Here is a 13666-nt window from a genome sequence, read left to right as displayed (position 1 = left end):
TTCGCATGACAATCTCTTAAACCAGGCTCCATTAATATGATGTTGAGTTCTGAGCAAAGCATCAGACAACAGTTTGCCACACTCTTCACATCACCTTTGGTGTATTATTCTCAAATAACTTATTGGGGATTTTCACAAGGAAAATATTAAATGGGAGAAGGTTGATTGATATGTCATCAGTTGTGTTAATGGATATAAGCGGTGACGGGAACTGTTAATGTGTAATGACAAGTGAGCCTAGTGTAGGCTTGTGTGACAATGTCCAGCATAGCTGCCATTGTGTGCCCCATACACAGCCCCACTGCCCCCACTCTCTGACAGGTTTCCTTTGTTTGTTTTCCTATCAACCTGGGGTAAATTGCATTAAGTTGATTTGTACAGAGGGAATTAGACAGAGAGTGTGTATACTGCATTCTAATGGCTGTCTAAAGGCTATGAATACAGACCTGTAGAAGAGCAGTGATAAACCATTTAACTCTCCGCTCTCTCAACTACCTGCCCATTATCCACTCTCCCATATTCAACACTCTATTTGTATAAATTGTTTTTTGTGGGAGGATGTTTTTATCGGGTATTTCCTTGTGTGTGGCTGTTGCATTGTGAGTAATGATTTTTGTGTCAATACATTTTGTCTGATGCATCATTTGGAGGGAAGCAGGGAGTGAGGTAGTGTCTTCTGACAGCTGATTGCGTTCTCCTCTCAGCTGATCGCCATACTTTCTCTCTACTCTCTCTCAGCTCTGAGACGGATTCAGCACTGTCTCCCCTGGTGTAAATGCGAGGGACATTGTTGTGGCTGTAGGGATCATTAACTGGCCCCTGGGGTCTATTGATGCTGTACTGGGACAGCCTTTGTCCAACCGCCATCTCGGTGCTGTCTCCTAATTTCTCCCACATTGATCATGCCTAACAGAGGTGCACAAAAACCACACAACTTCAGCCTTTCAAAACTGTTTTTCTCTTATTGTGCTCAGATACTGTCCAAATGTGACAAAGGTATTCTGCTTCTCATGTACCTCACTGGCCTCCTCGATCGGACTGTCCATCAGTTAGGGTGTTCACAAACATTCCGTTACAGTCAGTTCTCCTTGGTGGGAAATATTTATGCCACTTGACAATAGTCAACTCCGTAGATCTTGTGCTAATTGCTGATATTAATGGAATAGTTCAACTTCTGTTTCTAACTTCCACCGTGTGTTCTGAGTGTGTTTCTGAGAAAGAGAAAAAAAGTGCAGATACTCTTTATATATAAATACCATATCTCTAATTCTAGTGGATAAAAAATTTGAAATTCATGTTTTAGATGTACATGCACATTCATCTTAATAAGGATCTCACCAATAATTACCTAAAGTTGGTTTAGTGCTGAAAAATGTATGGTTGTCCAAAACCAAAAATGGCCAAAGTGAAACTTGTAAAAAAATCATAATGTGATGTGAAATAGTATAATCACCCTTCAAGAAAGGCTTTCTGAGAGTCCAAGTCCTTCGCGGCCGGACTGGATGAATCCAACAAGTCTGTGCCTTCTTGTGACAATCGTACTTATCATTCTGTTATTGGCGAAAGCTATCGTGATGCCATGGACATCATAAAACAGTTAAACAAGTCTGACTAATGTGTGCGACATTTGGTTGACCTGTATTAGTATCACTTATGTATTGGTCAAATGTGTTGTCTTCAGCGACAGTGAAGAAAGGTCTGTAATATAGTGATGTGTTTATTTTGGTTCATGAAATGAAAAAGCAATGAAAGTACATGTACCAGTTAATGTGGTAATTAGTTAAATATATTGAAAATATATTGTCAGTTCAATATATTGAAACATTAAGACAAGTCAACTGAAATTAAATATTTCACACTGATCACAGAAAATTAAGCAAAAGTGCTTTTTCTTTTTTGGTTGCATAGCAAGCTTGATTGGCTGTTTTGCCTGGTGTTGAAGATGACTGTATTCAGATTTAATGTTGAAATTTTATAACTCTTCACTGTATAAGGGTGGGGTCCATCACCACGATATGCACACACAACCAGATGTCCTTATGAAATACACCTGACCAATTTCCCCTGACATGCCAACCTGCCTGTCTTACATGTCATGCACAAGTGCAGAGAAAGTCGGGGTTGAATTTACCTAGCTCTTCAGGGCAGTGGGTGTATAGGGAGCAGGGTAGACACCCAGTGTTAGGGCTGTCATTGGGGGAAGGGATAACAAGGATGGTGTCTACCTCAGCTACCACTAAGCACTCATCTCTGTTTACATGTCAATATTTGTACCAGCAATCTGTGCAGACATTTGTCAGGGCTATTGTCTACCTGATTAAATTTCATCAGTATTTTTTATTTTATGTTCATTTTGATGCAGTAACTTTGATATAGTTTAGAAAACTTCAGATTCAATTCATGAAAACAGGCGGGATTTTGTTTAACATACCTAGTGTATGCTGCTGTTTTAGGGGGGGAATTCTCTGGGCTAACAATTGACTGGCAGACTATTGTCTGAAAAGTAAACCCCTGGTGTTGTGAGCTTACAACTCCAGAGATGAAAAAAGTTTCCTCTTACTGTATAACCTTATGCTTTGCATGTTGAGTTTTTCAACTCCGTAAGCCTAGAAAATTTAATTATTCTCACATAACGTGTAGAAGTAGTTTTGAATGCTTGTGCATAGTCCGGCAAGTGATGTCGCCCTCCATTGCAGCCATAAAAGAGTTTCCTGATATTCAACCATCTTTTAACTATTTGAGGCTGTTATTTGTGAGACTGTCAACAAATTTGGTTTGTGGAATCCCATGCAAAAATAGCAGACATTTTTGAATACAGAAATTGTTGGTGGCGGGTATTCTTCATAACAGAAAATTTACATATGAAGTAATATTACACATGTAAGATGCATGGCTCTGTCACTGGTAAATCCATTTGTACATGTATTTTCTGTATCCTTGTTTCCTAGTCAGGGAAGGTGTTCGTCCTGTAAGGCAGGTACAAGATCAAAGTATTGCAAAGTAAATTCATCTTCATAATTTCCAGTGATTCTGCCAACTCCTTTCCCCAACCTTTTTATGTATAGTTTGAAAATACCCAGTAACACTAGTGATTCTGTCAACCAGGTAGTATAGGTCAAGAACACTCCATTCCTGAACATTTTCAGGTATATAAGTTCAACTTTTACTGTGTTATGCACTCTTTTAACATCATTTAGGAGACAGATCTGCATTGGTTGGGTTGGTCAGTTTCAGGGCTTCACAAAAAGTATAGTTTTATTAGTCTACACAGGATAATGTCTTCAGAATACACTTGAATAATCATGTTGCCCAAAGGGAGAAGGTATAAGAATTACAGCAGCTGAAAATGTCAGATAACAGAACTCCATTATCATTATTACACCTTAGATGTTCTACAAAAAAAAAAAACAATCACTGAAATATTTGTTTTGAATAGAATATCCGCAAGTGGTTCATTGTATCTTTTAAATAAAAATTGTAAATTGTGTTTATACTTAAAATTAAAAGTTAAAGTAAAGCATCTTCAGTTTAAAACTGTAAATTCATCAAATACATATTTGTATTAAGATGTGATCAAATTTGGCGCATCCCTCGGACATTGACATTGTTAAACGTTTACATTAATTTGATTTTCAAAAGAATAATGGTATTCAATAAAATCCCATCATTTAAGCATGAGAAGTGATATTCATAGGTTCGAGTGTGGGCTACTTCAGTAGTGGTATTTCCTGATAAGGCTTTGATTGAAGTTAGGTGATTAGGCGTTCAGATCATTGACAGTGGCTAGAGATGCTAAAGACGTTTGTTGTATGTGTGAAGTGAACTTCAAGAACTATTCTGATGCTAAGGGCCTTGTGATTAACCTTCCACCCTCAGCAGCAAATCCCATCCTTTGTTTTTGAAACGAGGAGAAATTAATCAAAATTGCATGTGTGTGTTGGCTGCCAATGGCAGGGCTCTGGCCTTGGGCAGGCTTACTGGGGCCAGGGAATTCCCTTGCCACTGATTTGGACACATTATTTGTTGTGAGGTTTAAGCTGTAGAATGGAACAAATCCCCTAACCGGAGCCAGCCTAATGAAATGGTTGTAATTATCTGTAATCTGATTAACAGCTCTCTACTCAATTATTGGCGGTGCTTTACCTGACGGCTTGTCATCAGCCAGGTAGAACTAAGGTATGTCTAAAGGACAGAGATAAACCTTTTGGAAGCGCGTTGAACCAGTAGGACGAGGCTTGATACACTCTTCACAGGGATTGGGTCAGATGACAATAGGGGACATATCTCTTCACAAAACTGCGTTGTCTGTCTGTTTAATTTTCCTGCCTAGAGCTGACTTATTGGTATAAGTTATAGTTGAGTGGTTGATTTAATTACTATGCATGTAGATCAATGACTTGTGCAGGCTGACTGATTCAGACTGGCCCTCCCTGGACCGCTGGAGGCCAGATCTCCCTGGTGTCCTTCTGTACATGTAATCTGGTCTCAGCCTCTGTTACATCACTATAACCCAGCCAGCTTTACGTAGTCCTCAGAACTCACCTTCTGTAATACACATCTACTGCTTCATCAACATCAAACAAAATACAAACACTTCACCCAGGGCTCCTTGTCGCCATACCCCTTTGAAAAATCCCATTTCTAAGTCTGGTTTTGTGAAGATGAATATAATTTTTTTATGCCTTTGCTCTGTCCAATGCTCTAGATCAGCCAGTATTTGACTCCCAAATTTGTCCAGTTGTGTTGTATCTTTCAGAACTTAATTTTTTTTTTCATATTGAAGGTGTAGAGAGAAAACATGACAATTGCTTTTGGATGAATTCCTTTTTTTATTTTATTTTTTATTTTATTTCATTTTATATTAATTAATTTATTTTTTTTGATTTTAATTTATTTATTATTAATTTATTTATTTACCAGATTTTAAATCATAATAATGTTTGTATAGACTTTATGTGAGTCTTTTATGTTCTTGCATTATAGCCTGTCGGTAAGTTATCAGGCAACAATGTAAACTTCTATTAGATGAAACCAAAGATAAAAACTTGTTGATAAATAACCTCAATTTCAGAAAGGGAAACTGATCTAGATGGTTTTGCAAGCAAAGATTATAAATGGATGTAATCTGATTAATTTGTTAATTTTTTTTTGTTTGGACATACTGTGTATAGGATATAGTTACTTAATCTGAAATTATAAGAGGTAAAGACATAATGCTGAAGTCGACATTTGCCCATAGGTCTGCTGTTTGTTTGGCTGTGATGTAGTAACATGGTTGTCCTCCATCACAGAGAAAGCAGACCAGGCAATGTTGTGTAAGCTAAGGTGGAGATATTCCCAGACCAACCCTTGAGTGGATCATAAAAAAGAAAACCCAGAAAGAAAACAAAATTAATGTTTTCATTAAAGACTTTATGGTGCAGAAGGGAAGGGAAAAAGGGTATTTGAATAGAGGAATATGGGAAGAGGATTAGTGCCTTTCTGATCCATTGCTCATCGCTCTTTTTTCTGTGTTACACTTGAAAGTTTTCTCTTGTGTCCCCCGAGAGATAATTAACAGGGGATTAGGGGCAGTCATTGGCTGGCCATGTGTGGCATAACTAGGCCCCATGGATCAATAGTCAATTCTGGAGCGCATGGATGACGGGGCAGTGATAGGAGGCAGCTTATGCTCAGCCCCGCTCCCCCAATTACCCCCAACATAGCTACACTGATGGCCTCTACAACTGTTATCTACTCATGAAATTACCGCTTCAAATTAACCCCAGCCACACAGCAGCTCTCTTCAAAGCCATGCTTTTCATTTCAAGAGCCATTTTGCTCTACTTAGAATAATTAGATTGGAGAAATTAGTTTTGTACACAACCTTGTGGTGCTTCCCTGCCTCAGACATTGTTACACTGAAGAGCTCTAAAGGGGGAACTACCCTGCTTTCTTCTTGTAAAACTTTCACACTACTGGCCAGTCTGTTTGTCTTTCTCAAACTAATCAATAGACAATTATGATCTTTTATTGTTATCACATTTCCTATCAACACCTCTGACCAACAGTTTGATGTTTTCTCAGAAATCTTTTTTATGGATTCACGATCATGTTTTTATAAGACTGACCAGTTGTGAACAGGAAGGACACACCAGACATTTGCTTGACCACTACCAGCTGGCTTTTTCCTGGCTGAAGACAAACACTCCACGTTGGCTTTAAGCTGTCCTCATAAATGTGGATCAAGATTGTCATATTAAAGGCTAAGCACACCCTTTCCACACTTGTCACACAACATTACTGATCCTTTTAGAAAAGGAAAATAAATGATAGTATCAGTTTACTTTGGTAGTCTTATCTTGTAATCTTAGATAATATTAAGTGCTTTGTTGAATAGCTTGTTGAATGACTAGCCTGACTTGCTGTGATTGCTGTGTTGTTGGTGTGGGGTTAATCTAAATCCCAGCAATCCCCTGGTCCAGGTGGTTGGCCTTAATCAGACAGGTTCTCAATAATCTTGTCGCTGTCCCTATGATACCTGAGGCACATGCACTACGCAACCTCCGATTACAATGGAAATCGACATGCTGTGTGTATCCTGTATGGTTTGTCAGCAAATTACCTGCCAAGGTGTATCAGGGTTTGGCTGGAGATTTAACCTAGAAACCTGCTGTCCAATTTTTTTCCCTTGAAAATCTGATACATTTATTTTCATGCATATCATATTTTTCACGCATATCATATTTTTTACTTGCAGTCAGAATTAATCTTAATTACATTTACAAATTTGTGGATAATCCACGGTGTAACTATTTACCATTAGTCTGCCAATGGTGATACTTTATCACTTCAGTCACCAGGGAATGTGTCTCTACTTTGGCATATTCTTTGATTTAAAGTAACACAACATTAAGTAAACCTCAGCAGAGACAACTGAAACCATATTCAAAACTGTGTGAATCTGTCCTTTTTTGGGGTACAAATTTTCATTCAGTTATTAAAAGAAATCAGCATGGTGCATGCTTAAGCAACGTGCAGATGGTCGTGGGTTTCCCCCGGGCTGTGCCAGGTTTCCTCCCACCATAATGCTGGCCGCTGTCGTATAAGTGAAATATTCTTGAGTACGGCGTAAATCACCAATCAAATAAATAAACAAATAATTAAAACAATTTTAATTGCAAAAATATGAAATGTGTTAGATTTTCAAGGTTAAGATGCTAGCTATTGATGAACAGCTTCTTCTATTTTATTGATAATAGAAAAGTTCAGATGGAATTCCCAGATACATGGCAGTGCAGTGTCTAATTAAAATAGCAGGGCTTAGTCTTTTTCGAATTCATTCATTTTACAGTGTAGTAAATCTAAGAATGAAACCATCCTTCTTATCTGTCATTGACCTGATTGCCCTTTCTAGATCTTCCTCCCTTATTTTCAGTCATCTATACCTTCTTAAAATTTGGTAGCATTGTCTCATTGTGTAATGTTTGCCCTTCATATGACAAACAGTTGCAGTTGGTGAAAAGAACCCCTCTGGCACAGATTTCCCCAGAGAATAGCCTAGAAGAGATACACTGTTGTCACAGCTTGTAGCCAGGTTATCTCTTATTCAAGGCATTCTCGCTTGTTTTCTGTGCACAGGTAACAGATTTCTGATGTGTCTCAACCATTGTCTAGCTCCTTTTGTTCAGGCATGTCACCAAGGTCAAGTATGAGCGAAGTAAATCACAAGTCAACAGCTGCTCATCTTTAACCCCTCATTTCTTTCATAGTGTAACTCACCTTTCTGTGGGCATTGACAGCATTTTAGATGTGATTCACTTTACATAAAGGAACCAACTGCTTCCAGCTCAGAGCATATATGTACTATTGAAAAGCAAAAAAATCAACTTCTATTAACTTTAACACAGTTAATAGTTTAAACAACCAAAACATCCAGTTACAGCATTTGGGGGAATTGAATGTTTTGTGATTGGAACTGTTGTGGTATCACACCATTCAGTTACAAGATTATCATTGTTATGAAAATTGTGGACAATTGTCATCAAATAGGTTTGTGTCTGAAAGGACTACAACATTAGCGGATGCGATGGCATTGAGGTTTTTGAAACCTGTGAATACGAAGGAGGGCTTAGAGCAGACTCTGGTTTGTCTACCGTGCACAATGCTATCTCATCCAAACTTCTGTGTACTTGTGTAGTGAGTTTTTCTGGGTTAATCCTAATCCACAACAGCCACTTAAACATGGGGTAGTTGTCCTAAGGCCTGCCCTTGTCTTTGTTTCTGGTAGCATTTTTGTAGTCATTTGTATTTGGGGGAATAGAGTCATGTGTAAGAGTATGGCCTCTGAGGGATTAAAACCTGGGCGTGGTGCTCTCAGCCGCCGTCTCAAACAGTCAGATTAAGCTAGACATCAATCATACACTCTCCTGCCTTGGTCAATTTGCTCTATCAATTTGCTGATGAAAGCTTGCCATGTTCTAATGTTATCAGGCAATAGATAAGGATTCCCTAATCTGTTCACTAATTCCCAGATCGATCTCAGCAAGTTTTATTGAATTTTCTATTATGAAGTTTTTCTTGTGTTTTTCCTCGGCAGGATTGAAGAAGAAGAAAGACTGACCCAGCGGATCAGTGAAGGCAAACTGCTGAAGGAGGAGAAGTCCTGTACGATACAGTGACAGAGTCGGCCACTTGACAGGGATTACCACACTACCCTGACATTCACTCTCTAGTCAACTGATCAAAGTCGGTCTTATCGCTGGATTATGTCCCTTGCCTGAGTGCTGTGTGACCCTCCCGAGCCTGCTAACTCCCCACCAGCCTCCTGTCACTTCCAACGCAGCTCCAATCAACCTCTGGTCAGATTGGGTGCTAGTTGTGATAACCTCAAACCATTTGCGGCTTCCCTGTCACTCGTCTATGGAAGCGTCTTGGTCTCCAGAGAGAGGCGACCTGCCAGTGTCGAGCCCACCCCTCGTCATCCTCCTCTCCACTCATACATCACCGTCTACCTCCAGATCGCCCCCCTGCACCCGTCACCCTCTCCCACCAGCAGCAGCAGTACCGCTATCTGACAGCACACTCAGTGAAATTCATTACGGTGCCCCCTTGTCAGGTGTTGGTGTTTTTCCCGTTAAGTGCTCACTTGTGAAGTGCCATTAGCAGCGTGAAGACTTGTCGCCCAGTCTCTGGCGACTCCCCATTTCCAATGACGGATCATTCATTTGGGAGTCGGGGAACTGCTACAGGTTGTTAATCCGGTTCAGAGTTAGAGAGACTAGTGAGTGGTTATCATCAGTAATTCCTTCATGCTCTGACCCTCTTGGCCTGTCCCGCAGTTTTCCTGTTACCTCCATCGCTATTAATCCCCTCTGTTGTCTCTCTCACACACACACTGCGATAGAACCGTCTCCAAAGTGGGAATTATAACCCCATCAATTTACAACTGGCTCCAAACTTCCCGGTAACTACTGGGAGCTCACTGAATATGAAATGATAGAGCTCATTTGGCTTACTCAAACCAATAGCTTAATCTCTCTCTGATTTTTTTCCCTGAACACCAACTTTTCTTGAGGAGAAAAGCTCTAAGACTGAAGGCAATGTCTTCTGTGCCAAGGGCCGATGTTTCCACCCCATGCAATATTTCATCAGCCTTTTAATGGTTTTGGCCTTTTACACATTCCCACATCCTCTGAGATCGACCGGATTTCTTGTCTAATGGCTTCCAATCACTCAGCAAAACGCTATTTTACAGGTGTGTGACGTGAGTGCCATGAGAGCCAAACTGGCACTAAACAACTGGAAAACTGTGTAGTTACAGGTATGGTGCCCTCTATGCCCATTCTGCTGGTGACACCAGTGAAGGCATTTGACTTTTCTGATCCATCCTGACCAGTTTTACCCTTTTATGTAATTTCCTTTCCATTCTATCCGTGGCTTAATCAGAACAGTGATGTCTGCAGTCAGCAGGTAAATGCATTTACATCAACACATTGTCAGAATGTCTATTGCAGTGCTCAGTGCTCAAAGTAAGCGAGGAAAATAGAGGTAGAAATTCCGCTCATGCTGATTTGATTGTTATATGAATTCATAAATATGAACCATGCTGATAGATTGTCACACAGCTTTTGTTCAAGATTAGTATGACTGTGCAGCGTAAAGGTTGAGGGTAGGTGTGAGAAAGAATCATTGTAAGATGGAGGATTGTCCAGTCTAGTCATATATAATTGAAATCTTTCTGGATGGTAAAAGCAAATAGCGATAGTCTAGTATCAATGCGTATGATATGTCCAGTATGTGTATTTGATGCTTTGAGTGCTGACAATATGTCTTGCCATTGTTACTTTAAAGAAGAAAACTTACGCGTGATGTGTTGGTTATCAGCTTTACTTAAACGGTGTACAGAGTACGGTGCATGATGAGCATGAAAGTACCCCAAAAAATGTTTACGTAGATGTGAAATATCTTGAAACAGAGAAGAGATCTGTATTGTCTTCATATACATTGATTTTGACACTTATAGAATAGGTGGAAAGTTTTCACGAAATGAAATCGGTAAATACATGTGATTTTGCTTTCAGTTACAGCTGAGCACTGTTTAAGAAATTATGACCATGTAAAGCCATATGGCGTTTCTATGTTTAACCAAATTCTTGGATGCTAAGAGTTTCTCTTCGGGTGCTGGAGAACATGTATATATGAGTATAGTGTTATCTAGTGTTATTGCTGCATTTTGATGATGTTCCATGGTATATTTGTTGTACAGCTTAAACATGTGGAGCATTGCTGTGTTTGATCATATTAGTGTCTATAGCCTTCTGGCAAAACATGGAACTCACAGCGCGTGAACTTCCAGGATTATCCATTGCTGCCATGATTCAGATATATGTAGGCATTGTTGCTTGTGAAAAGATAAAAAAATGACGGGGACTGCTATATTAATACATCAGAATTTTTGCTGGATGTCACATCTTTGTTCACTACACCAGAGTTTTGCTGGATATCAGCTCTTTCGTCACATGACGAAAATTTTGTTCGATGTCAAAGCTGAGGTGCACGTGGCCCCCCTGTGGTTTTGGTGAACAGCAACATGGACGTGATCTGATGTCCATCACCATGGCTTAAAACTTGTCAACACGTGTGATAAATATATATATGTATATATATGGTATAACGTTGACAGGTATATAATGGCTTCACTTTGCCATGATCCCCTATGTGATTACCTTTATACTTATGCGTGTCTTTATAGGTGGGTGGGGTGGGATGGAAAACGGTTGTATGTCAACGTCTGTCCATACTTTACCCTATGTTCATGAGTATACATTCTTGATGTTGTACACTTATTCGATTTTCTGGCACATTTATTAGAAAAGAATAGAACTGATTCTGTTTATCAACTGAAATAAAATTCACTATACACCGCTGACAGACAATACGTGCAGGGTAACTTCAACAAAGGGGTAACCCAATCAGGTAGACATAATTTTTATTGGATCCATTTGTAGATTTAATATGCTGATGAAAAATAGCGCACTGTGCTTCATTTTTGTCATGTGTTTAAAAGGAAAGACTTCGAATTTATTTTATTCAGACAGTTGGCATGATCTTTATATGGTTTGATTAATATGATTGCTGCTCGTATGAAGCATAATGACGTCAAGTATGGTAGTATGGTATATAATTTATTGCATGTATAAACATATAAGAAACGGTTAGGTAGGCCGATAATACTCTTGGTTACCTCCAGACTGTCCTTTACAGTAAGGAATTATGGAAACTTCTTTCGTCAATAAGCAAAAGCTCAGCCTGGCAATTTGCTCGTAAATTAAAATCGCTCAGGATTGACGTTCAACAGTTTTTGTACACTTTTACGTACACGTTTACACTGGAGCTGCACAGTCGCCTTGTGTACATGTATTCCACAATGCTGGTTGTGGTCAGAATACTTCGTGTGCCAAGTTTACTGTTTTACCTGTTGCTCGATAAATACTCTGTAGAGATTTCAGCTCACAGTACATATAACGGCAAATCGGGTCTAATCTGGCACGATGGCAACCACATTATTTTGTCTAGTAGTCATTAACATAAAGCCTTCTCAGCACTGCTAATTGTGGCAATTGTGGCGATTAATTGTTTACTTGCCATATTTTTTTTCATAACGTCGCACTTGTTCATTTTTTCTTTTTGTCATCCAAAATATTTTACCCAAATTTTTAATCATTATGCCATTGTATGTCACTGGAAGTTTAAATTGTTTCAATGTATGTAGATGATAGATATGTTATATAGCTTATACGGTTCGATGTTGATGATATGGTCCCGGGTCGTTATTGATCTACTCACAAATTATTGAATCTCCATATAGCACGAGTGTCCACTGATTTTACGGTGTAGTGTTGTCGGGCTCAGATCATCTTCAGTGACATGAATATAGTAAAATCACTGTATAGATGAAACCAGTACGATTCCGAATAGGGCATTCCAGTCGCCAGTATACATAGTAACAAAGTATATACAGTATGTCATTGCACAGTGAACGTGTAGGCGTTTTCGCCGCCTGTGCGACTTTGTCCCTCAGTTTCAATTTAGTTTGTGAATATTTCTTATTAATTTATTGCTAAGTAGTCGGTGCTTCTTTTTCCCAGTGTAGCGTGTCACTGTATAAACTTGGCTCCCGAGAGATTTTGTTCTTTGTTTTGTCGGGAGAATGGGCTACCATTACTGCTACAAAGTGATGTCATTCTGTTGTAAACATGCATTTAATAAAATGTTCTCGTTAACTTCTGCTCTTGTTGGTTTACTTTATGAAAGCTGTGAATACATTTAACCTATTACTGAGACCTGTGTATTGGTTACAGAAGATCTCGTAGAGATGCATTTAGCGTGTTACTGAGACACGTGAATTGGTTACAGAGGATCCGGTAGAGATGCATTTAGCATATCACTGAGATATGTGAATTGGTTACGGAGGATTTCGAAGAGATACATTTAACGTATTACCGGGACACGTGAATTGGTTACGGAGAATCTCGTAGAGATGCATCACATATATTCTTTCTGAAGAATATATAGGCTTATTAAACGCATATATGCTTGTATATACACCTTGTAATTGATTCGTGTTTTAGACGCTCGAGAAATTTACGTACATGCGGGAGATAAAAATGAACAGTTCAAGGTTGACGTATAAGAGGGAAGGCAAATGTGCAATATCTACAATTATATTCTTTGAAACTAGAAACCATATGTATATAAAAAAAAATTAACTTAATAAGAATGAACAACATCCAATTCGCTAGCTACCGCCGTTGTTTAACAAAAATTACTGAGTATGGCGTAAAGCAACAGGCAAAATAAATGGAAATATGCCGATGTAGAAAACGATGTGTCACTTTGAAAGGAACATGCCAAAGTGACTGCAACTAGATTTTATGTAGATCCATCAGACTGGATGTTCATCAATTTAATCGAAGCTTATCGAGAGTTCAAAACTGTAATTGCTCAATTTGTCTGTATAGGAACGTCTCTATATAACGCTATGCCTCTGATGCAATGTATATGATATTGATTTAACATCGTGCATTTGACACAAGACACCCGCTATAAAGCTACTGGCTGTCATGTGGAAATATACGTGTAATAAAATACTTGAATCTATAAACCGACGTTGGGCCAAATTGCA

At 39.0% G+C, this 13666-nt stretch overlaps 1 protein-coding gene across 2 annotated transcripts in view; it reads left to right on the top strand.

Annotated features, from left to right (window-relative positions):
* Window positions 1–12758, top strand: part of LOC135466364 (EH domain-binding protein 1-like) — a 33873-nt gene extending 21115 nt beyond the window's left edge. For both annotated transcript variants that reach the window (XM_064743800.1, XM_064743799.1), the window contains one exon: window positions 8579–12758. In XM_064743800.1, coding sequence (XP_064599870.1) covers window positions 8579–8660 — 82 coding nt within the window. In that variant the 3' untranslated portion in view covers window positions 8661–12758. The remainder of the gene's footprint in view (window positions 1–8578) is intronic.
* Window positions 12759–13666: the final 908 nt, after the last annotated feature.

This window comes from Liolophura sinensis, chromosome 6, assembly GCF_032854445.1.
Source record: "Liolophura sinensis isolate JHLJ2023 chromosome 6, CUHK_Ljap_v2, whole genome shotgun sequence".
In the NCBI taxonomy this organism is placed as follows: domain Eukaryota; kingdom Metazoa; phylum Mollusca; class Polyplacophora; order Chitonida; family Chitonidae; genus Liolophura; species Liolophura sinensis.
The sequence above is the reverse complement of the archived record's forward strand: the minus strand, read 5'-3'. Positions and strand labels throughout refer to the sequence as shown.